This window comes from Lygodium microphyllum, chromosome 4, assembly GCF_053477565.2.
Source record: "Lygodium microphyllum isolate KBCC chromosome 4, Lygodium_microphyllum_v1.1.10, whole genome shotgun sequence".
NCBI lineage: Eukaryota > Viridiplantae > Streptophyta > Polypodiopsida > Schizaeales > Lygodiaceae > Lygodium > Lygodium microphyllum.
Genome location: NC_141138.1, coordinates 20,435,551 through 20,458,223, shown reverse-complemented (window position 1 = coordinate 20,458,223; position 22,673 = coordinate 20,435,551). Strand labels below are relative to the sequence as shown.

The 22,673-nt window shown below is 37.3% G+C and overlaps 1 protein-coding gene across 1 annotated transcript; it reads left to right on the top strand.

Annotated features, from left to right (window-relative positions):
- Nucleotides 1–14,077: 14,077 nt before the first annotated feature.
- LOC148036856 (histidine decarboxylase-like) lies at nt 14,078–18,844 on the top strand. Its single transcript, XM_087675781.1, has 3 exons — nt 14,078–14,698; nt 15,406–16,021; nt 17,429–18,844. The coding sequence occupies exons 1-3, from the start codon at nt 14,285–14,287 to the stop codon at nt 18,265–18,267; spliced, it is 1,869 nt and encodes a 622-aa protein (XP_087531907.1). The 5' UTR covers nt 14,078–14,284; the 3' UTR covers nt 18,268–18,844.
- The last annotated feature ends 3,829 nt before the right edge of the window (nt 18,845–22,673 follow it).

Sequence of the window (22,673 nt, the reverse complement as noted above, 5' to 3'; positions counted from 1 at the left end):
AGCTTCCTTTAGTCTTTTCACTATAAGTTCTTTGTCTTCTAGTCTTCTTTTCAACTAATGGATCCTTAGAACTAGAATTCTTCCTTGCTTAACAAGCATGATATCTAGCTTGGAAAATAGGCATAAAAAGCCTAGGCCACTCTCCCCTATTTCAATCACTCATGCCCCATGAAAAGCTCCCCCCAACTCTTATATAAAGTTGTCCTTAGCTCCTTGAAATAGGGCACACCCCAATTTCCAAGTAGATCCTAAGGTTAACAATTAACTAGGACTCTAATCCTTTGGGCATACAAGGCACTTGTCAAAACTCCTAGCCACATCCTTGTCTTGGACTTATTTCCTTATAAATTCAAGAAAACAGTGTCCCATAGATATACAATTTATATACTATCATTATTGAACTTTCTTAGAGTTTTCAATCATTAGACATACATCCACATGATATCCAACCCCTCTAAACCTACACACTCTCTAGTATGCTACATCTCTTAATCTTTAGCAAGTTCAAAATCTTCTTCTTTATCTTCATTGGTATCCTTATATTCTACTTCTATGTTATTATGAGTGGTCTCAATGTTGTGCTCATCCTCTTCATAAGTGGTAGAATCTCTTCTCTTGAATAGCTTGATTCATTAAGCACCAAACTCTCTCTTTGAGACCCTCATGATGATGATATGATGATTATCCAATATACTATCATATATGAGCACCCAATCTTCTTATTCTATAGCTCTATGAAGTTTGTGTTTCTTATCAAACTTATCTTTGTTTTTTGACCTAGCTTTCTTTAGTCTTTTAGCTACAAGCTCTATATCCTCAGGCCTTTTTTCTAATTGTCAAATCCTTAAAGCTAGCACTTCTTCTCTGCCCATTCCTTCTTCTCAAGATAGTATATTCCTTATAGCTATAACTTCTATTATTGGCATAATCGGCTTTTTTCCATACATCAACCCTGCAAGCATATAACATACATCATCTCTATGGTCATATAACATGTGGTATGAGTAGTGCAATCAACCCACAAAGTATATGGAAGCAACATTGAACATTTCCCTATCTTCCCATTGCATGCCTTTGCTAAGGCCTTTATAATCAGTGGGTGTCTTCTTTTAGTCTTCCCATTTCCATTAGAGTTATATGCTAATGTAAGTGTAAGCATGATCTCCGTTTTAGAAAGAAATCTCTAGCCTCATTTTCATCTATATCTCCTCTATCAATCATGATCTTGCTTGTGTATCCATATTGATATATCATATCTTCCAACAATAACCTACATACAGCACTAGTAGTCTTTATCCTCAAACCTTGGCCTTCAACTTGATTTGTGAGATCCTCACATACAAGTACAATATACCTCATCTACCACAAAACCATAGGCATGTTCACTATGTCCATGGACCACAACCCATTTACAATGCATGGAGAGTGGGTAAGTAGGATGTAGACCATCATGGTGTCTTACAAAAGAATACATAACTTTCTACCAATATCTTTCTTTTATATTTTTGAATGTACCCTAAACTCCTTGATGACTAGCCCTTTTACTTCTTGTACCATTATGGTCTTACTTTATAATGGTACCTTTTTGAGAACCCATTTTCTCTTACGAGACTCCCTAAATTCTTTCACATTAGGGGAGCAAAGGATAGCCTCTTATATTATCACAATTTCTTGCATGGTTAACACAAACAAGAAGAAAGTGCATATCCCACTTTTCATTGTGGCTTCTAATTCTTGCATATGCGAAACCATCACCCGAAAAGTTTGTTTCCATGCATGTTTCTATTGTGTATGGCTATCCCAAGATCATAGGATATGAAGAAGGATCCTAAACAAAGACATGTTGCTCATCTTGGACATCCCCAATAGTAACCTTTGAATTAGGACAAGTTGCATACAATTTGCAAATAGGAGTATTATTAATAGGCCACATCCTCCATTGATACTCCATATCTACTAGTCATCTAATGTCCTCATATAGACCCTTGACCATAACATTAATTTCATATCCATGATCAATCAAGGAAATGAAAGGTATGTTAGGATTGCCCACTTTCACTAATGTCTTAATAGTTTCTCTAGCTGAATGATTCTACATATAATGGCTTCTAGATATAATACTTGATACCTCTTCTTGACTACGATGACCTTAACATACTTCCCTTGAAGTATGAATGTATATCACTACATTTTCAAGAGATTTCTAGCCTCAAAAACTTCTTTTTTATCATCGGTAATAGCATCATTAGTATTTTCATAATCATCCTATATTGCATTTATATCCTAAAAGTATGGCTCTTTGTCTCCCTGAATAATAGTATACATTGGGATCCCTAACAAACTATTACTTTATCTTAATAATGTCAATGGTCTCCTCATGAAATTCTCTCTTGGCAATGTCTAGGATCTCAGAAAGAGTGAATTTCACTTTACTCTTCAAAATCCTTTCTTCTAGAATCTTCTTTAAATTGGTAGAGTAGTCTCAATATCAGATGACAACATGTAACTCAGCTATCTTTCTTTTGGTTTAACATGATCCCACCTCTTTTCTTTTGATATGTCATCCATATGATGCTTAGGAAAAGGCCTAATAAGAGGCGAAGGCCAATTAGTCTCAAACCTACCACTTATTTTGTTGCTCTGTTTGATATATTTGGATTTTGATAATTGTTGAGATGGCAAGCTCAACACGAGCATTGATAATGGAGCATCTGATTAGTTGGATATGCACATCTACACTTAGCATGTTAGTGGTCATTAACATTCTCATATAGCCACTAACTTATCCCTTATTATATTTAGTTTTTTGCACCTACCTATAATTGGCATAGTTATAGCACCAGTTGATTAGTGTAGTTAATTATGCATTGTTTGACTTAGTAGGCCATGTTTCTTTACATCATATCTTATCTACACTTTGTGTGCATTGTATTGTGTGAAAAGTAAAGAGAAAAAACTATCAAAAAAACATGTTGGTCTCCATCTCCTCTTGTGTTCTTGAGTGAGCTTCCTCTTGTGTGTATGGTGTGTATTTGGCGCAGCAGCTCAAGCAAGTTCTCCCACAACACAGTTCTGACACGATATTAGAGCAATACCATTGAGAGACACTAGTTTTCAATGCTAAAGTGAGGGAAAAGAAGTGAGGATTTGAGCTGAGGATTTGAGCAAGAAAGTAATCAGTAAAAAGCTCTCCCATTCTTCCACTCTTTCTCTTAGATAATGCTAGTGGAGACACAAAAAGCAAAGCAAAGCAAAAATCTCAATCGCTATGAGATTTGGTGTGCAAGCAAAGCATTGCATATTCTATAGATAAGCCCTTTAAGACTTGTATGCTACTTTTTTAGCTATTTGAGGCCATTTTGAGCCCCATTTTAGGCCCTCAAGGTTGTGGATAATAATTTCACGATATACTACAATTTTGATTATGTTTACTAAAAGTGGATGCAAAAGTTATAGATTTCTAATCTATAATTTTTATGTGTTTTCCATCTAGGAAGCAAACACAAATTTTATTTAGAAATAGGTTACAGATTACATGTATCATTGAGCAATTAGTGAAGAAGGCTACTTAGTGTTGCTGCAAACTTGTTGTGAAAGGTTGGAGAATACTTGCTTGTTTTTTTGTATTAATTTTGTGATCATGGTAGAGAAAAGTGGAAACCCCATCATTGAGAAACTGGATAAGAATAAATACTCATCATGGATGTTCTATGTGACGAATTTCGTTATTGAAAAATGCCTCTTCGAATTTGTTTCGGGCGAAGAAAAGGAGCGAGGGCTAATTGACCCTATGACTACAAATGAATTAAAGGTATGGAAAGAATGAAATACAAAAAATAAAAAGGTGATGTATTTGTGGAAATGTGCGAGATCTAGGACATGGCAGGGAACTATGGTGGATGGAAGAAGAAGAATGAACTCATGATGACAGAGACACTGGACTTGACTGTTACACAAGTGAATTAGGTTCCACGATGGAAGCTTGGACTCATAAACACAATCTTGTGTATGGACCGACAATGACAAGACACTAATTGAAAAGAGAAAGCATCATGCTATTGCATTCATCATATATGTGTAAAAGTGGTAGTCAAGTACAATGATTTATAGTTGTTGGATGGGTAGTAGTTTCCCATTCTGTGCATATGGGATTCAGTCTGCCTTCATGTCCTAAGCCTAGAACTTCCTCATACAAAGAGGCTACAATAGGTGTGATTGCAAATATCTCAACACCCCTCCTCAATCACAACCAGAAAGTACAAAGTGTGTAGAGGCTTTAGTGAAAGCAACACCTCAAAGTGTGGGCACACCATGAACATGGCAAAACACCATAGGCTATCACAGAAAAGGCTAAGTGTGGGTATCACAAACATGATGGACATCCAGAGACTGTAATAGGGGCCTCACAAAGTGTATGGAGGCTGTAGTACAAGGCTACATGAGGAGTTTACAAGCTTATGTCAAAAGTGTTAGGGCTAGGCATTACAAGGCTAAAAAAGTCTAGTAAAATTTGGGTCAAGGACCAACGAGCCCTTGTAGTTTTTAGCATTTCTTTTGACATAGATCTTCAATTTATTATAGGTCTTCTTGTCGATGTAGTCCAGGTTTCTCTTTTTGATCATGTACTTGTTCTTCACTTTGTTCTTTTGGTCCTCCTAGTTGATATTCTTCTTCTTCTTCTTCTTTTCCTCCGCTTTGCTCTTTTGGTCCTTTCCTTTATGGTCCTCCTCGTCAACTTCTTTATTGACTTTTCTTGCATTTGTCTTCATGTTCATATCCCCCTCAAGTAAAGGTATCATCTTTGAGGCAATGGAAATGTCTTCAAAATCTTGCACTTTCTCCAAGGTAGCAGGCAGTTCTACAAATGGAGATATTGATGGCATTTGGAATAAGCACATCTTCTATGTGGTATAAGTAAGTAGAAATGATTGCACTACTCTTTATGAATGGCGTCTTCATGCAAGTCTTCATGTTTGTCATTCTCATTACTGAGAATCAACCTCAAACCTTTGATTTTGCAACAAAAGAGTAGAAAGAATTTGTGTCAAAAAACACAAGTGCAATGTCGTGTGAAGACAGTCCTTGGGAGTTACAATGATGCACTTCACATGTATTATACAATCCTGAGCATCAGTCAATTACGTCAACTAAAAAGGCCTCTACAACACATTCTAGATCCTGAAGACATTCTTTTGTGAAGCAATCAGATCTAGCCTGACCTTGTGCCAAAAACCACCTCCTACTTTTTGTGCGGTAGAGGTCTTGCATAATCTCACGAACAAGTCTCGCCTTCGAAATGATGAGATCAAAACAGCATTGATACCTCTCCTGATTTCTCTCAGGGCCACCGTACCTAGCTTCCACTTGTGTTTCTTGTGGGGATGCTGAGGAGGACCCTTGTGAGGGCCGCTTGAGGAAGCTGGGTTAGGTTGAGAAGGGGGTGTATCTGAGCTAGTAGATGCTCCAAGGGGCTGAACATGATATGAGCCCTGAGCAAAAGCTTATTTGCAACTATCTTAGGCCTAGCCATCTTTCTTGCACAAGATATGTGAGAACTCAATGAATAAGATAAAAATTTAAACTCTCTTTTATATAACCCTGAATTGTAAGACTCATTCACATAGATGCACACTCTCTCTTTCTCTCTTAAACTATGAATTGCATTCACAATGAACACATTGTTCATCTTACTATCTTAGCTCTCTTTGAACCCATTTGATGCCTTGTCAAAGCCTTGTTTCTGCCCACTTGGCATGGTTTTCTTTGGCACTTGAGGCTTCATAACACACTCTTTTAGTGACACGACATGATTCCATCATGTTTGTAGTAGTCGATTCATCAACACTTTCATTTGCTCTCTTTTGTGAGAGTTTAGCTTCATCTGCTACTATAATCCTATACCACCAAGATAGCAATTGGATCATTGGATTGCTACCATTCACCCCTCCACCATGATCAGTTTTTCTTTGGTATGCACCATATGTTATCCAATGTGAATTTTCCATCCCTGGTGTGGACCAAACTCTAATGCTTTCCTTTTCGACAAAGTATGGCCCATCTGCCTCAAGGAAATGCTAAAAAAAACACATATCACACATGAGTAAAACCATGCTCAATAGTTTATAAAATTCATATAGTTTTAAAATATTAACTTAGTATGCACCATGTAATGTGTAATAGAGCTTTTACTCCACGCTTCCACCATTTTTTTGGAGAAGGTATACACATCATCGATAAATTCTTTCTTATCTTCATTGTTAAACACCATCTTGCGAAGTAAGGGAGTCAATTTGTTAAGACTTATCCAAACCTTATCTTTGGCCAATCTTGTTTTTCCTCCATTCCTTCAATCAGGAACTGCAAAATGTAACTTTTTCATCCCATCGTGGTCCTGCGGCCTATGAACCATGACATTCCCTTCCTCATTGATAGGTACTAAGAGAAACTTCCTAGCCTTCGCTCCTCCAAAGCAAGGGTTTTTTGGCAAGTTACTGGATTTTCTAGATCTCTTCTCATCTTTTTCAATCATGACTTGATGCTTGTGTAGCCCAATTTTTTATAGTACTCCCTCCACATTCCTACACATTGCAATGGCTTCTTTTTCTGGTTGCATCCTCTAAGCAAAGAAAATGTATTCATATACAAGTTTCTCCATGATTTTGACAAAATCATGCAATGAACAAATGTGAATACGATCCAATGGAATGTTGAAGATGGGCTTCCAAGCGTGATCTTCTCTATTGCGTGTCAGTGCAGCACGTGTCACCCTTTGCCAGTTCTTCTTTCTGTCCTTTTCTTCCACCCTCTCTACAAAGCAATATAGGCATGGATTCTTTGTATTTGCACCATTGGAGATTCCACACATGCATTTTAAAGTTTTTGAGTCTCCTGTAAGATATCATTCAACTAAGTATTGACCACGCCCTTCAATCGAGAGCATCTCACCATGTTCCTAATGATCGATGATGCTTGGAATGCTTGTGTACGCGTAAAGAATAGCTGCAACACCTCAAATGTTTCCTTAGGAACTTCAAATGCAGTGAGCCACCACACATGGCATTGGATTGAACACTAAAGTTCCTGGGTTATTTTTGTCGAATTGTAAAGCTCTGTTACACTAACTCTTTTAAGATTTACTCCTTTTGACGGCCTCAATTTCATCCAATTTTATAACAAACTACAATTTACCATTACATTCCTCAACATACGTATTGTAGTGCATTACCATTGCTAATTGCATCTTATACAAATCTAAATAGTAATTGTTGAGTTCAATGAACTTCACCCCATATGAATTTTTGGTCCCAACCTTTAGTGTTTCCATGCATTGAACATGCATGGGATCTCCTACTATCAACTCCAAAACTTTTGTATTAAGTTGATGTCAGGCCTCTATTAACTTTGAAGGTTGAGGACGAAGCACAACTCTATTTCTCTTCAACACTCGACCAAACCTAGCCTTCACACCTTTGAATATCTTTGAGTAAGTCACTATGCTAATACGGGTCCTGTCACAAATGGATTGTGCATCCACAGTTGAGAACTCATTTGACAAATCTTTTAAGAGTTTTATTACTCAAGCTTGTATACAATCAGTTCAAGTATATCACTCTTTGATGTAAATAACACATTAACTACTCACTGATCTATCGTTTTCATCTCTTGACTTGCAATGGTATTTTGTGACTTGTCCTACTTTGAACTAAATAGCATCCCACTTCCTTGTTTTAATCTTGACATAAACCCATCCAACATGTCCCAATATGGATAATCATCTGGGCACAAGTTTCTGTAAATCTAAAATTGTTGCTCAATTGTATCCTTTTGTGTTTTCTAGGCACACGTTTCTATAAATCTGAAATTGTTGCTCAATTGCATCCTTCTGTGTTTTCATCACACATATCCCCTCTATGCCTCCTCTTTTGCCATCCATCTTCTTCACCATTTTCTTCTTAATTCTCTCATTTCCTTGGCGATGTGCAACTCTACATAAAATATTACCATGACTCCACGAAATGAAGGAATTCCTCACATCACTTGTACCTTCACAAGATTCTCCATCATTTGTTCATGGTTCCAACAATGAAAATCTAGACCCTCAATAGCTATTCCTTCTTTTGTGAGACTGTTGCATTCATGGGCAATCATCATTGCAGATATACATCCCAATCATTCATTTTGCCACCCAAGGCCTCTTTATCATTACACTACATCTACTTCCATGAAATCTCTATAGAAAACACATTGAGTCACCTTGTCATACTCCTCATGAGATGTAAATTGTTGTGCTGCAAATTTCTTGTGTAGTAATATGAGTTTGGTCACCATCAAACACTCTTACCAAGCTAAAGTTGGCAATCTTGGGTACAAAGTGATCATCCAATAAAATATTGCCAAGAATGCTATCATAGGCCCAACGAAGACTTCGAAAAAAACCTCTCACAAATGATACTTTAAACTTTGATAACTCTTCTTTCTTTTCCAAAAATAATGGCACCAAAAAAAAAAAAACCTCAAATGCAATAAGCACTTTGGTGCTTCCTAATGCCTACTATCCTTCCAAACCTATCATTGATCTATCCTCCAATAATTGTTTCTATCATACCACATGCAATCATTCTTTTGATGATAGTGTCCTTTTGTTTTCCTGCTTTTGGTTTCATGAAATGTGTCCTGTAGAAATATGATGTTAAAGATTGGACATTATGCTCAACTACATGATTTGATAAGAAATGCAAACTTAGATCCATGCTATGCAATCATACAAACAATGTCCCACACAAAACAATGGATGCACTGAAAAAATAGTGCCTAATGTATCTACAAGTGCCCGTGCATCATGCAAGCTGCAAACATAATTCTTTAATTATGTTAGATCCTTAACTTGACCCCGCATCACTCAGGAAAGAAGAAATGTTGTATGCCACTCCAACCACTCAAATATATCACAATCAATTAAATAAATATGGTCCTCATGATGTTGACCAAGAAAATAACCCATCTCACAATTGAAGGCGTCCTCCTACATGACCCTCAAAACTCACCTAACCACCTTTTTCACTCATGCAATAGTTCTTATTTGGTGATCAATATTCCATTCTTGAATATACAAAGAACGGTGCATACACAATGAAAGGTGCTCTCTCAAGTGCATGTGCATCTAAGATTTACTACATATAGCTATAGTGGGCATTGCACCATGTTAGTGCTCAAGGATGGTGCAAAACGTGTATCAACCCAACCCTGGGCATAGAAGTAATTGATAAAATCAAGAGATGATCCTCGAATGCAATGTATCTAACAAGTACAACATGAAGTGCTTATGAGCCCATAATACAAGTGATGTGCAAAAATATGAGCAAGAAAATATGCATGTTTCAAGATGTCTTGCAGCTTCCAACGAACTCAAGTTCTAACATATCAAGGGAAACACCAATCTCAACTAAGTCTATCAAGTTTCCACACCCAAAAATCCAAACAAAATGACAAAAAATATTCTTGATCTAGACAAACACAAAAATTTCGGCTACAAAACAATGACACAAACAATTGAGCTACAAAAATCCTACCTACCTAATGGTTTTCTAGGGATTTTCAATTTACACAAAAGGGATTGATGACATGAAGTAGAAAAAAGAAACCTACAAATGCTTTATCAAGTAGAAAGGCTAAGAAGAGAGGTACTACTATAGTAGCATGTGAGATAGTATGGTTGCAACAGTTATTAGGTGATTTAGAGAGATGGTCCAATTTTCATTCACAATGACAACATGAGCAACATATAGTTAGTTAGGAACCTAGTGTTCCAAGCTAGGACAAAACACATTGAGGTGCATTACCACGTTGTAAGGGAGAAGGTACTTGCAGGAGAGATTGGCTTGGTATATATTAGCATACAAGATTAGATAGGTGACATTCTTATAAAGGCATTGCATGCAAAGAAGCTTCAAAAGTTTAGAAGCTTACTTGGAGTTGTATAGATACAATTGAGCTTGAGGGGGCATATTGAGATGGCAAGCTCAACATGTGCAAACATTGATTATGGAATACCTAATTAGTTAGGTACGCACATCAGCAATTAGCACGTCGATGGTTGTTATGATCCTCACATGGCCATTAACTTGTCACTTATTATATTTAGTTTGTTGCATCTACTTATAGCTAGCATAGTTATAGCACCAATCGAATAGTATAGTCAGGTATGCACTATTTGACTTACTAGGTCACTTTCCTTTATATTGTATCTTATCTATACTTTGTGTACATTGTATTCTATAAAAAAAAGAAGAATAGGAAAATGTTTTGGCCTCCATCTCTCCTATTGTGTTCTTAAGTGAGCTTCCTCTTGTGTGTATGATGCTCGAGGAATCTACCTTATAGAACATGTAAAATACCACGTGAGTTCAAAGAAAGGGTATTATATTTAGTAAAATTTACAAGATTATACTTACACAATGGATTTTTTAAGTAAAATTTGAAAAAAATCGTGAGTTTAGTGAAGTAAAAGGGATCATTTTAAGGAACTATAGCATGTAAAGAAAGGGTATTTCTTAATATCCTTTGAATGCACCTTGTAAAGATGATTTCTTATAGGTGGACTCCTCAAGGTATCATGTGTGTGTGGTGCAAGAGCTCAAGCAAGTATCCCACTGTATGGTTTTTTACAATCATCCCCAGTGAGATTAGTTATAAATATATGTATGTATCACAAAAGCGTCCCATATAAAGGGGTTACTTATAGATTGAATGGAAAAGAGTTATGTTTTATTAAGGAAAAATTCACATGTAAGGATATTTATAAATAGGCCCTGAACGCATGTGATATAGAGGGTATACATACAGTGAATTACCCGAGCAATCATCCCACTTTCTCTTTTTCTTTAAGATAGCCTTAGTATTCTCTAATTTGGCAAGATATGCATAGACAAAGAAAGAATTAACTAGAGTATCCTAGAGTGTCATTTGCTAATTCTAGTTTTTTTATCTTGTTCAGCTTATCTTTAGAAACTTTTCATTTTTGTATAGTATACATTGCATATGTCAAAAGTTCCATTTCCTTTAATTTGCTTTTTTGAAATCATTCCATATAGATCCTTTTGCATAGATTCCATGTATGTGCAATTTCACTTAATGAATGGCAAGATGTAGAAAATATTGACTCATTCAATTTGTAGGTATCCCAAAGAAATTCAATTTCTTTGATTATACCTTCAAATAATTTGATACATTCTATCTATTTGGCAAACAACTTTACATGGATTTGAACAACCTGTAGTGCTTTTGTTTTACAAATGGCTCCTGCTTATAGCATAAGACGATTGTTGTTATTATTCATTGTTTTTGCTACAAGTATGTAGTAAAAGTGTGAAGTAATTGTCTCACATCATCAGTTGAACATGTATTATCCCTCATTCTGCAGAAGTCTTCCTTCTACCTTTCACGTCAGCAGAAGGCCCACTAAAGATGTCTGAGTATTTTGCATATATGATCAAAAGTCAGAAAGGCTCGAGTTAGAAGAATTTTAAGTACAAAGAGAAGAAATTTCATAGAAGAAGATGATTTGTGACAACAAAAATCCAATATATGTTAAAACCCAATTATACATTATGACTATGGCATAAAAGCTTTAAGCCAAACCATATACAATATGCACATCAGCATATAGACTAAGAATTGAGGCCATGGCTATATATAAACCCAAATATACTGTGACCCATATGCATTATGACTCACCATATATGGGTTTATATATATATATATATATATATATATATACATATATCTCAAAAGCATGTCCATATGTTCATATGAATTGTTGGATCATATGCATCCCATACAAACATGAAAATCCTTGTTCAAGTTTCCAAAATACTCCTCTTTCAATTACCCATAACTTCAATCTTGCATTTTGTTATCACAATAAAGCAAGGTACATCAAAACACTTTGCAAATTGCAAAGTCTTGTCTTGGGACAATCAAAAGCCTTTTTCAAGCATATATCGAAGATAGATCATAGAGAAAACTCTATGAATACTAATGATGCACTATTTCTCTACATATGCAATAGTAAGTTTCAACATACACCGGGTCCAAATGAAATTAGGACTTGCTCCTTCCTCTCTTGCTTCAAGTATCCACTATCTTGTTTTGTCTGTTAGCATAGTAAGCATACAAGTGAGTTGTTTTCCATGTATGCTATCCCTTCATATCTTGCTTAGAAAATAGGCATAAAAAGCATAGAGTGCTACTCCTTAATTCCATGACTCCCACAACTCTTCCATAAAGTGGTACTTAACTCCCTGATGTAGGGCACACCTCAAATCTCCATGTAGATCCAAAGGTTCACACTTAACTAAGACTTTGTATCTTTTGGGTATGTAAGAAACTTGTCAAATCTCCCAATCATATCTCTATCTTGGATTGATCTCATTATGAAGTCAATCAAATAATGGCCCATAGGTATACACTTCAGATATTTCACTATTAGAATTTCTTAGAGTTTTCAACTATTGGACATGTATCCAAATGACAATATTACAAGTACAACGCATTATGTCATTGAACTTTAATGCTTTATATGTATCAATTATAATCTATGTGATGATCTTCATTGATAGTTTATACAAAGTATCTAGTAGAAGTTTGTACCCCTTACAATGATGCATACGAGTATGTAAGTTTAATCTTTGCACCCCAAGACTATAGTTTCTTCCATATGTTTCCATACGACAAATGCGTATAAGTACAAAAGCATGATTGGATTATGTTTCTATTCTTAAGTCAGAATATATATATATATATATATATATATATATATATATATATATATATATATATATATATATATATATATATCCCTCCCGCCCTCTCTCTCCTCTACTTTCTCTCTACTCTCTCTACTCTTTGCCCTGGTTACTCTCACATTTCTCTATCTACTCTACCTTCTCCCTCCTCTCTATATTTGTTGCTCTTATTATCTATCATTTCTCTCTTTGCTCTCAATTATTCTAAAGTGTGAGATACTCTCCAACACAATAGAATAACAAAAAAATCTAACTTTTCTATGAGCTTATTTTGAAGCATGACAAAATCTCTAACACAACAAAATTGTTTTTTTAACTCTTATATTCATTTTTAATCATTTTAATCATTCTAAAGTATGATAATTTTTCTAACATAATAGAATGATCAAACTTTAATTTTGAATATATTTATGTTTTATATAGTTTAATTTACGAGAGAGAGAGAGAGAGAGAGAGAGAGAGATGTGACATAGTGTGTGGTTGACTATGCATGTGGTGAAGCCCAAGTGCTCAAATAATATAAGCATTACAAAGAAAAGAGAAGGATATTTGGATTTATGTGATTAAATTATGTGTTGAAACTATATGGATATTGAAGATTTTAGTGGTGCAAATTCATTTGGCTGATTGAACGTGGAATAGATGGACATGCAAAAACCTTTAGAAACATGGGGCAAAAGAGCCAAGTGTAAATAGACTCAAGGACTTAATGTAGGTGGGGTGTAAGTATCTACCTCATTCTATACTCGAAGATTCTCAGAAACTTCTCGCTCCCTCAATAATAACAATAATTTCTTGAGCAACGTTCTTGGTAAACTTAGAAAATAAGAGCATGTGATTCACAAACTTCATTAAAAATGAAGCCAATCACATGGCCACGACAATAGAATCTTGTGCCACCATGTTATCCATGGATTTTTAAAAACCCTAACCTCATCTTCGAGTAAAGATTGGAAAACGTGTCTATCGTCGGAAATGCTGAAAGAGAGTCAGTCTATAGCTAGAGTCTCGATCCCACTGTACTAATAGAAAACTGTACTACTGTTCATTTGCTGGCGCACCGTCGATTCTGGACATTAATTTTGCACAAAATTTTCCTATACGCGTGAGGTGGTGCCAAAGTCAATGCATACACTTCATGCGAGAAGATAAGCAAAGAAAGAGAGAGATTCCGAACATAGACTTCGCAACGTTATTTTCTAATTTGCGGCCGAGGTGCCAAGTTAATAAACTAAGAAGAAGAGAAGATAAGCGCGCGCGAGGAGAGAGAGAGAGAGAGAGAGAGAGAGAGATGGGGAGCCGCAGAAGGATATATAAGTAGCGAGGGGAAGGGACGTTAGGTGCTGCATGAGATTGAGACGAGAGTAAACGTTAGTCAAGAGTGAGATCGATAGAAGCGCAACTGCTATATACACTGCCAGCTGCACGCTACTATCTGGTTGCAGTGAGAGTAGAGTGGCGCCCTGTCTTTAGCCGCCTTCATGGAAATGGCCTCGGCTGCACATAACGGCCCCAGAAATGAGAGTGCGGTTAATGATGTCACGCCCTCCAAAAGGAAGGTTGTGGACGGGGAGGATGGCGTAGATCGGTCCAGGAAGCTCCGTCGACTGCCCAGCCAAAAGGAGATCAAGAAAGCCGTCAAGGACTACGTCAGAACCCACAGGCGAGCCCCCGCACTGACCGACCCCTCCAGGGTCTCGTCCTACCCGGAGGTTCCCGGCCTCCCCAGTAACATCTTCACCCTCGACCATGGCGGCATCCCCTCCGAAAGGCGCCTGTATGCCATCAAAACCGCCAAGAACTACCATGCCCAGCAGAAGTCCCATTTTCTGGGCTATCAGTGCAACCAGCACTTGGAGTACGAGGAAGACTTCGCCAGCTATATGAACACGCATGTATGTGTACATTCTCTACTATAAAGTCCCCCGGCCATTACTTTTGTCCTTGGATGACTACACTTTCCAACTTTTTATTCTTTTAATCTTTTCTTACTCGCATCATGGGTCGATTCATCAGCTTCAATTTCACAGGCCCTTGCGGGTAACTTGGTTTCTAGCCGGTTGGGGCCTCGGCCATCATACGTGACATATTGTCCGGTTTCTTGAAAACCGACAAGGCTCTAGCTACCCTAAGATTTAAGATGCTCGTGTGGCATGAAAATAGCACAACTTTATTTGCGAGTGCCAAAAGCTCATGACATATCAGTACTTGGTCCTTGCACCCGAGTCATATTGTGTGCCACCAGCCAACCAAGCTCATTATTCACAAAAAACCAAGGTTTAGTGTGAAGCAAATCTTGAATTTTAAAATGAAACCTTGAAATGTCTGAAGAGAAGGATTGATTTAACTTTAAAATCGAGGGTAATTTTAGTCATAATATAACCAAAAACTACGAATGTATTCATGGGTTTGAATTTGCATGCTTAACCCAAACAAAGTACTCATGGATTTGAGCATCACCAAGGTTCCTCTAGCTTAGCATCACTCACTGTTTAACACACAGTTGTTACCTACATACAATGAGTATATGTAAAGACACCTTAGATGTACTCTTCATTGGAGTCAAATTCCTCACACTCTACGAGCATTATTGAATATGTAGGTGAATAATATCGGTGACACATTCCAAGAAGGGAACTTCACAGTCAATAGTAAGTTCATGGAGCGCCCAGTTTTAGACTACTATGCAGAGCTTTGGAATGCAAAATGGCCACATGACTCCCAAGATCCAGAATCCTACTGGGGCTTCTGTCTCACCATGGGTTCCACAGAGGGCAACCTTTATGGCATGTGGAATGCAAGAGACTACTTGAGTGGCAAAAAAATTTTGGTAGATAGCACTACAAAGATTATGAAGAGGAAGAACAAGGGGAGGATGATCACAACTCAAATTAATGCACCTCGTCTCATGTACCATGCAGCTCCCAAGCCTAAGGATAATCCCAATGCTTATACACCAATTGCTTTCTTCTCTGAAGATACCCATTACTCCATGTCAAAGGCCATGGTTATGCTTGATATCCGGACCTTTTATGCTGAAGGCATCGAGAACTACAAAGGCAAGTGCCCCATAACCCAAGATGGAGAGTGGCCAGCTGAGGTTCCATCACTTGATACTGGGGCAATGGACCTGGAAGCACTAGCTCAATTGGTAGAATTCTTTGCTTCAAAAGGCTACCCTATTCTTGTGTCCTTCAACTATGGTACAACCTTCAAAGGTTAGTAAAGCAGTAAGGTAAAAAGGTCATTATTGTCCTAAGTAAATATGGCATTGAACTCGTTGGAAATTTAGATTGTAAGATTGCATATATAAGTCATGTTTTGAGGCTTATATTATATTACATGGGTAAAAGAGGCAACTTTCTAGCCTAACAATAATCGATAGGTTCATATTGAGTCATTTCCACTAGTTGACATGCGTAATACTAACTAGTTGGTGTGTGATGTTTGCACTCAAAAACTTTATAGATGATACCTTCATATAGATTATATGTATACATGCACATTATGTAAGCAAACGAGGCAACTTTCTGTCCCAATCTTGATGGGTAGCCTCACATTGACTTGTTTTCACTAGGTGACATGTGTGATGTTGATTACTTGGTATGTGACCTTTGCACACAACAAGATTAAAGATGATAGCTTCATATAGATTATATGTATACTTGCACATTATATGAGTAAAGGAGGCAACGTTCTATCTCAATCTTTATGGGTAGGCTCACATTGAGTCGTTTTCCCTAGTTGACATGCGTGATGCTGACTACTGTGTGTGTGACCTTTGTATACAAAAACTTTATAGATGCCACCTTCGTATAGATTATATGTATACATGCACATTATATGAGTAAAAGAGGCAACTTTCTATCCCAATCTTGATGGGTAGGGCTCACATTGAGTCAATATCACTAGTTGACATGTGTGATGCTGACTACTTGGTATGTGACCTTTGCATGTAAAAAGTTTATAGATGATACCTTCATACAGATTATATGTCTACATGCACATTATATGAGTGAAAGAGGCGACGTTCTATCCCAATCTTGGGGGGTAGGCTCACATTGAGTCATTTTCACTAGTTGACATTGATGCTCATTACTTGGTGAGTGACCTTTGCACACAAAAACTTTATAGTTGACACCTTGACATAGATTATATTTATACATGCACATTATATTCATAATTGTGGCAACTTTCTATCCCAACCTTGATGGTTAGGCTCACGTTGAGTTGTTTTCACTAGTTGGCATGTGTGATGTGGACTAGTTTGGTGCGTGAGAGTGTGTACACCAAAAATTTGATAGATGACAAATGAGAGGCGGCTTCATATGGGCCATGTGTCTATGTGTATACATATCTAGACGTGCACACATTTACATAATTATACACTTTGGGGGACCAATTTAAGACTCTTTCTACAGCTTCTCAAAAGGTTTTGGTGTAAAAATCCGCATTTGAAAAGTCAGAGGTAAAAAGGTTTTCAAGGCTTAATCTAGTTACAAAATATAGTCTTATAATATCCGAGCGACATGACAAGGTGCTTCAAAAAAAAAAAACCAGGGCCGCGTCCATTTACAATCCGTTTTGGACTCTGTATTTAAAGGTTAACACTTAAGACTATGCAGGCGCATACGATGACGTGGCCAGTGCATGCCAGACATTGCGGCCGATACTGGAGAAATACAATCTGCTGGAGAGGGAGGTGCACTATGACGAGGAAGATCCGACGGTGTTCGACGTGAGGACGGGCTACTGGTTCCACGTGGACGGGGCGCTGGGGGCGGCGTACATGCCCTACATCGAGATGGCGTACAAGGCGGGCTTCGTAGACGAGCGGGGGCCGAACTTCGACTTCAGGCTGGCGATGGTGCACTCCATGGCCATGAGCGGCCACAAGTGGATCGGGGCGACGGTGCCGTGCGGGCTGTACATGACCAGGACCAAGTACCAGATGCTGCCGCCAGACAACCCGGAGTACATCGGCACGCCCGACACCACCTTCGCGGGCTCCCGCAACGGCCTTTCGCCGATGCTCCTCTGGGACAACATCGCGCGCCACTCGTACGAGCAGCAGATAAGCAAGGCCCTCGCCCTCGAGGACCTCGCGGCATACGCATATTCCGCCCTCCTCCAGCTCCAGGAGCAGCTCCAGATCAACCTCCACGTCGCCCGCACCCCCCTCGCCCTCACCGTCCGCTTCAAGCGCGCCAACGACGACATCTGCCGCAAGTACTCCCTCTCCAACGAGGTCCTCGACGGTGTCAAATACTCCCACATCTTCATCATGGAGCACGTCACCGCCGACCTTATCAACCAGCTCATCCAGGACCTCTCCCAGGATGGTGCCTTCGTCGACGACGACAGCATCTCCGAGGCTGCCATCGCCACCCCTGCCCACGCGCTGGCCCCTGCCTCAAACAGGCTCGCTCTTATCCCAAGCCGTGGCCGCGGCTTCCACGGCTAAGCCTGTAACGCCATCACTAGACATGTCGCCGCTAGTTAGTAATCTCTTTTGCACTTAGCTACCTGTACGTATCAGCCAATAATCCCTCAACTTCGTGTCGCTTCACCGTCTGGTTCTCGTGACCATGGTGGTGAGGAGGCAACGGATGAGAAAATAATTGTGTTAAACAATCCTAAATAAGACCTTTTTTAAGTACGCTTATGGTGCAGAGCTTTGATAATATTGACAAAGTAGCAAACAAACCACCCATGGATGGTATTTAACATCGCGGGAATGAAAGGAGAGCAACAACCCCTCTCTCCTCTCTAAAACCCAATGCTTCCACCACTTGGAAAGGAAGAGACCAGCAAGTCTACAAAGAGACATTTCAATCACTTGAAATATCTCAATAAGAAACGAAACGCCAAATGCAAGAAACGCAAGTTTCAACATCACCACCCTAGGGTCTTGTATAGCTATAATTTTTTGAGGCATCAAGGACTTTGCAAAGATGGATGAGAGAGAGAGAGTAGAAATATAAAGACAGAGAAAGAGATCATGTAATCAACATTAAGATAAACCAGCTACCGTTGAAGTCTTTGTATGGTATTGCCTTTATTTGTCCAAGATAGCAAGTAGGAGAGCAATTTCAGTGGTATAGCTGAAGACAAACAAGAAGGATGATCAACTACATGCTATTAGATGACTTGTGAGGAGATGACGACCGTAGTAGCGTTATCAAATAGGTCGGGGACGAGCAGCCTTGAAATTCACGTCTACATAGCTATGCATACTTCTACTTTAACGTATTTGTAGTTATATATGAAGGAAAAAAATCTAAAGGGTAGAAATTTATACTTTTATCATCAAACCTTCCATTAACTATACATATACGCATGACTACACACGCATAGAGGTTAAAAGCATAACAATTGGTTCTCTTTACTCAAATGTATTGTGAACAATTTGGAGAAGCTTGAGTATACTTTACCAACCAAATTATGCACATTCATGATTGGCTCTCTTCTAATATGGAACCTTAATTTATTGGCATTTTGAATACCCCTTATTTTGAACTCTTTTTCACCTTGGATACCCTTTATTTCAAAACTCTTTTTAACCTCGGATACTAAATGGATTCAAATTGAAACACATTTTTGTCCCATACTACAATCTGCAGTCCATTAGGGCCAAAAATGTTACAAAATGGCACTTGTAAGAAAATGATTAAGATACTTATTAGCTAAGGTTTTAGAAGAATAAACCTTTCAAATTTGGCCATTTCAACGTGATTAATCAAAGAATATGTTATTTATTTAAGAGGTTGAGCAAGATGTTAACTTGTGTCAAGGGTCACTTTTTGGTCATTATTCTTTCTTTTTAAAATGGTTAAATATTCTACTATCACTTTTTTTTCACCACAATCACATTCATTTTTTGTCTACTGTCCTTTGAATAATCTTTCTCTCCTCTTCTCTTTGTTTCTTAGTTCTCAAAGAATATTATACTTTGTTTTAAATTTTTTCACCAAAATCACATATGGTTCTTATGGCTAGTCTACTTTGGTCTCCCTTCGTCTCATTTTACAAACCCTTGAGAAGATGATGAACAATTAAATGAGTCTCTATTGCCCAGGGGATTTGTGCCACTTACTTGACAACTTAGCTACAGAGATATGGGCCTTCGTAGACCTAAAATGAGATAAGCTTATCAGATTTCAGTAGATTTGAGTGGGTCAGAACATCTAACCCATATCTTTACTTCGTCCCCTAAGTCATGTGTTCGGTAAGATTTTATGTCAACCAAATGTAAGCTTTTTTTTTCCCATCTCTTTAACTTGATTCATAAGAAAATGATTAAAAGAGACTCATGGTGTTGACACAAACTAGTAGGGATAGATATATGAAGGATGAACCTGAAGCTAATAAAATGAAAATTAGTGAAAAGATTTACCATGATCTTAGCACTTGAAATTAGAAGATCTTCATTCTATTATGTTATAATGTCAACTTTTTAGCAAGCACTGATGGATAAGACAAGGGTTAAATAATATGATTAGAAAAAAGGAGGTACTTTGATTTTTGGGAGATAAACATTGATTCAAACAATCTTGCTACTACTAGTAAGCCTTTTTCTTAATATTTATTATTTATTTTTTAGTCTATTAAAATACAAAATAGATTAACCTAGTAATAGATAAAAGTATTAGTGACATTTTTCATCATATCCACTTTAGGACTAAGAGGATCTCATATGTACATGATGCTACAGAGAATACGAAAGATACAACTTTTTACTTGATATTAGCTTCTGGGAATCCTTTTCTCATCATACTCTCAACCATGATCCTTAATAGCACTATCGCATTTCAATATCATCAATGACAATTCTTAGTAGCACCATCAAATTTTAATGCTTCAATGGTGGCTTAACGTCATGGGATGATGGTACTACATATGTTATCCTATCCTTAGCACTCTCTTAAGATCTCTCTTCTTCATATGTAGGAAGAAATAGAACAAAATTGACTCTGTTTATTCCTCTTATAACTATGATTGTCATGCAAATAGATTTTAGGATTGAAAGCATCACTATACTATTAATATCTTATCCTTGTATATATATTTTTAATATAATATATCTCACATTTCACAAAAAATATCCATCAAAATAATTCTTGTGATTATATACCTTCTTTACTCTATAGCATTCATGATCTTATTTATTTTTTGAAAATGGTTTAAAGAGTATTGTAGGATATTATACAAAGTTCTATAAATGAAATAACATAAACTTTTAACAAGTCAATAGAGTTAGATAAATAAATCATTAGGAGTCCTATATACAATAATATGAACTTTTGATAAGATAATAGAGTTGAATAAATAAGTCATTAGTAGTCAAATTATTACAAGAAACCCATGATAATAGATATAGTTATTCAACATCTCTTCAATCTCTTTTTATAGCTCAAATGGATAGAATATATTCTTTAGCAAAGATACACTATATTCAATAACTTATTTAAAAAAATCTCTCTTAAATAAAAATAATTTAGTAAAATAATAAAATAATTGTCCACTTATGCTCAAGTCCATAGTAAATATGAGATGAGAGTAGTTCAATTCATGATGATGTGTGTCAGCCATCCCAGGAATATGGATTCTTTACGGGATGCTCCTCTACTTGTGGTAGATATGGATTTTCATTAGGTACCATTGTCCTGCAAGAGAATAGTGGTATGGGGTGAGATCACTTCTTGCTTCCCAATAGTGGATTTTTTTCTTCTAGCTTTGTTGGACTTTGTATAGATAGTTCTATTTCTTATTGAAGGGTTCTAAATAGGCCTAGAGCTACCTGTCATCAATACATATGTAAGACAAGGAAACAACTCAAGGAGATAGGTGTATTGCATGATGCTAAGCATATAGATTGTATGTATGATTATTTGACTTGTGCAGGTGTTGTGATGCAGATTGAGAATATGCAGAAACCTAAGGTTTGAGTAGTTCTAGCATTGTGTCAATGCAATCCCTAGACATATATTCTGCAATTGCAAATTTTACACAACATAGAGAGTTAGAGGCCAAGGAATCTCAACAAATAGAGTTGAGTTCTGAAGTATTTTAGCAAAGAGAAGAGATGGATTATCATTTTTAGTTGCCATGATTCTTGAGGACTGAGGCATCTTAGCCAACATAGTGTAGAGTTGATTGTATAGTCTGAAGAGTGGAAGACTAATTATTTTCAGCCCTAAGAGTTCAGTATTATGCATATAAAGACTATGGTTAACATTAGGTACAAAACTATACAAAAAAAAAACTAAAAAGGATGCATCTAATACTAGGATATAGTTGGGAAGAATGGTCCATGCATAGGTAGTTATTGGATCTCTAAAATTGCAATGGGATTTGAGGTGGCCATTCGATCCTAAAGGATCCAATGAGTTAATAGATCTATTTGTAGAGGATTTAGTGATCAAAGGATGTCATGCACTCATAATATTGTCTTATGATCCAAGCAGGAGAAATTTGGATTGCTATGCATGTCGGAAGATATTTGTGACTTGGATGTTTGATCTAGGCGAATGGTTACTTATGCACATGTTTGGTGAGTTGGATTATTATATTGGTATTTGATTAGGGAGCCTACATATTTGTGGCCTATCCATGGGATGAGCAAAATAAGAGGGGGAGGCCATTGTGACAATGTGCATCTACTATTGAAAAATCATGGAAGAAGGATGCATATCGGTTCATTAACCAAAGTAAAGTTAGCGTCACTTTTGCAATTCGGATTGTTTAGCACGATAACTTTTTTAGAGTCTAGAAGCTTGCTTTATGTTTTTATCAATTAGATGCATAAGGTTAGGGGATATCTCAACGCTTCTTTGCATACTTGTGTATGGATGAAGGAAATGAGAGGGT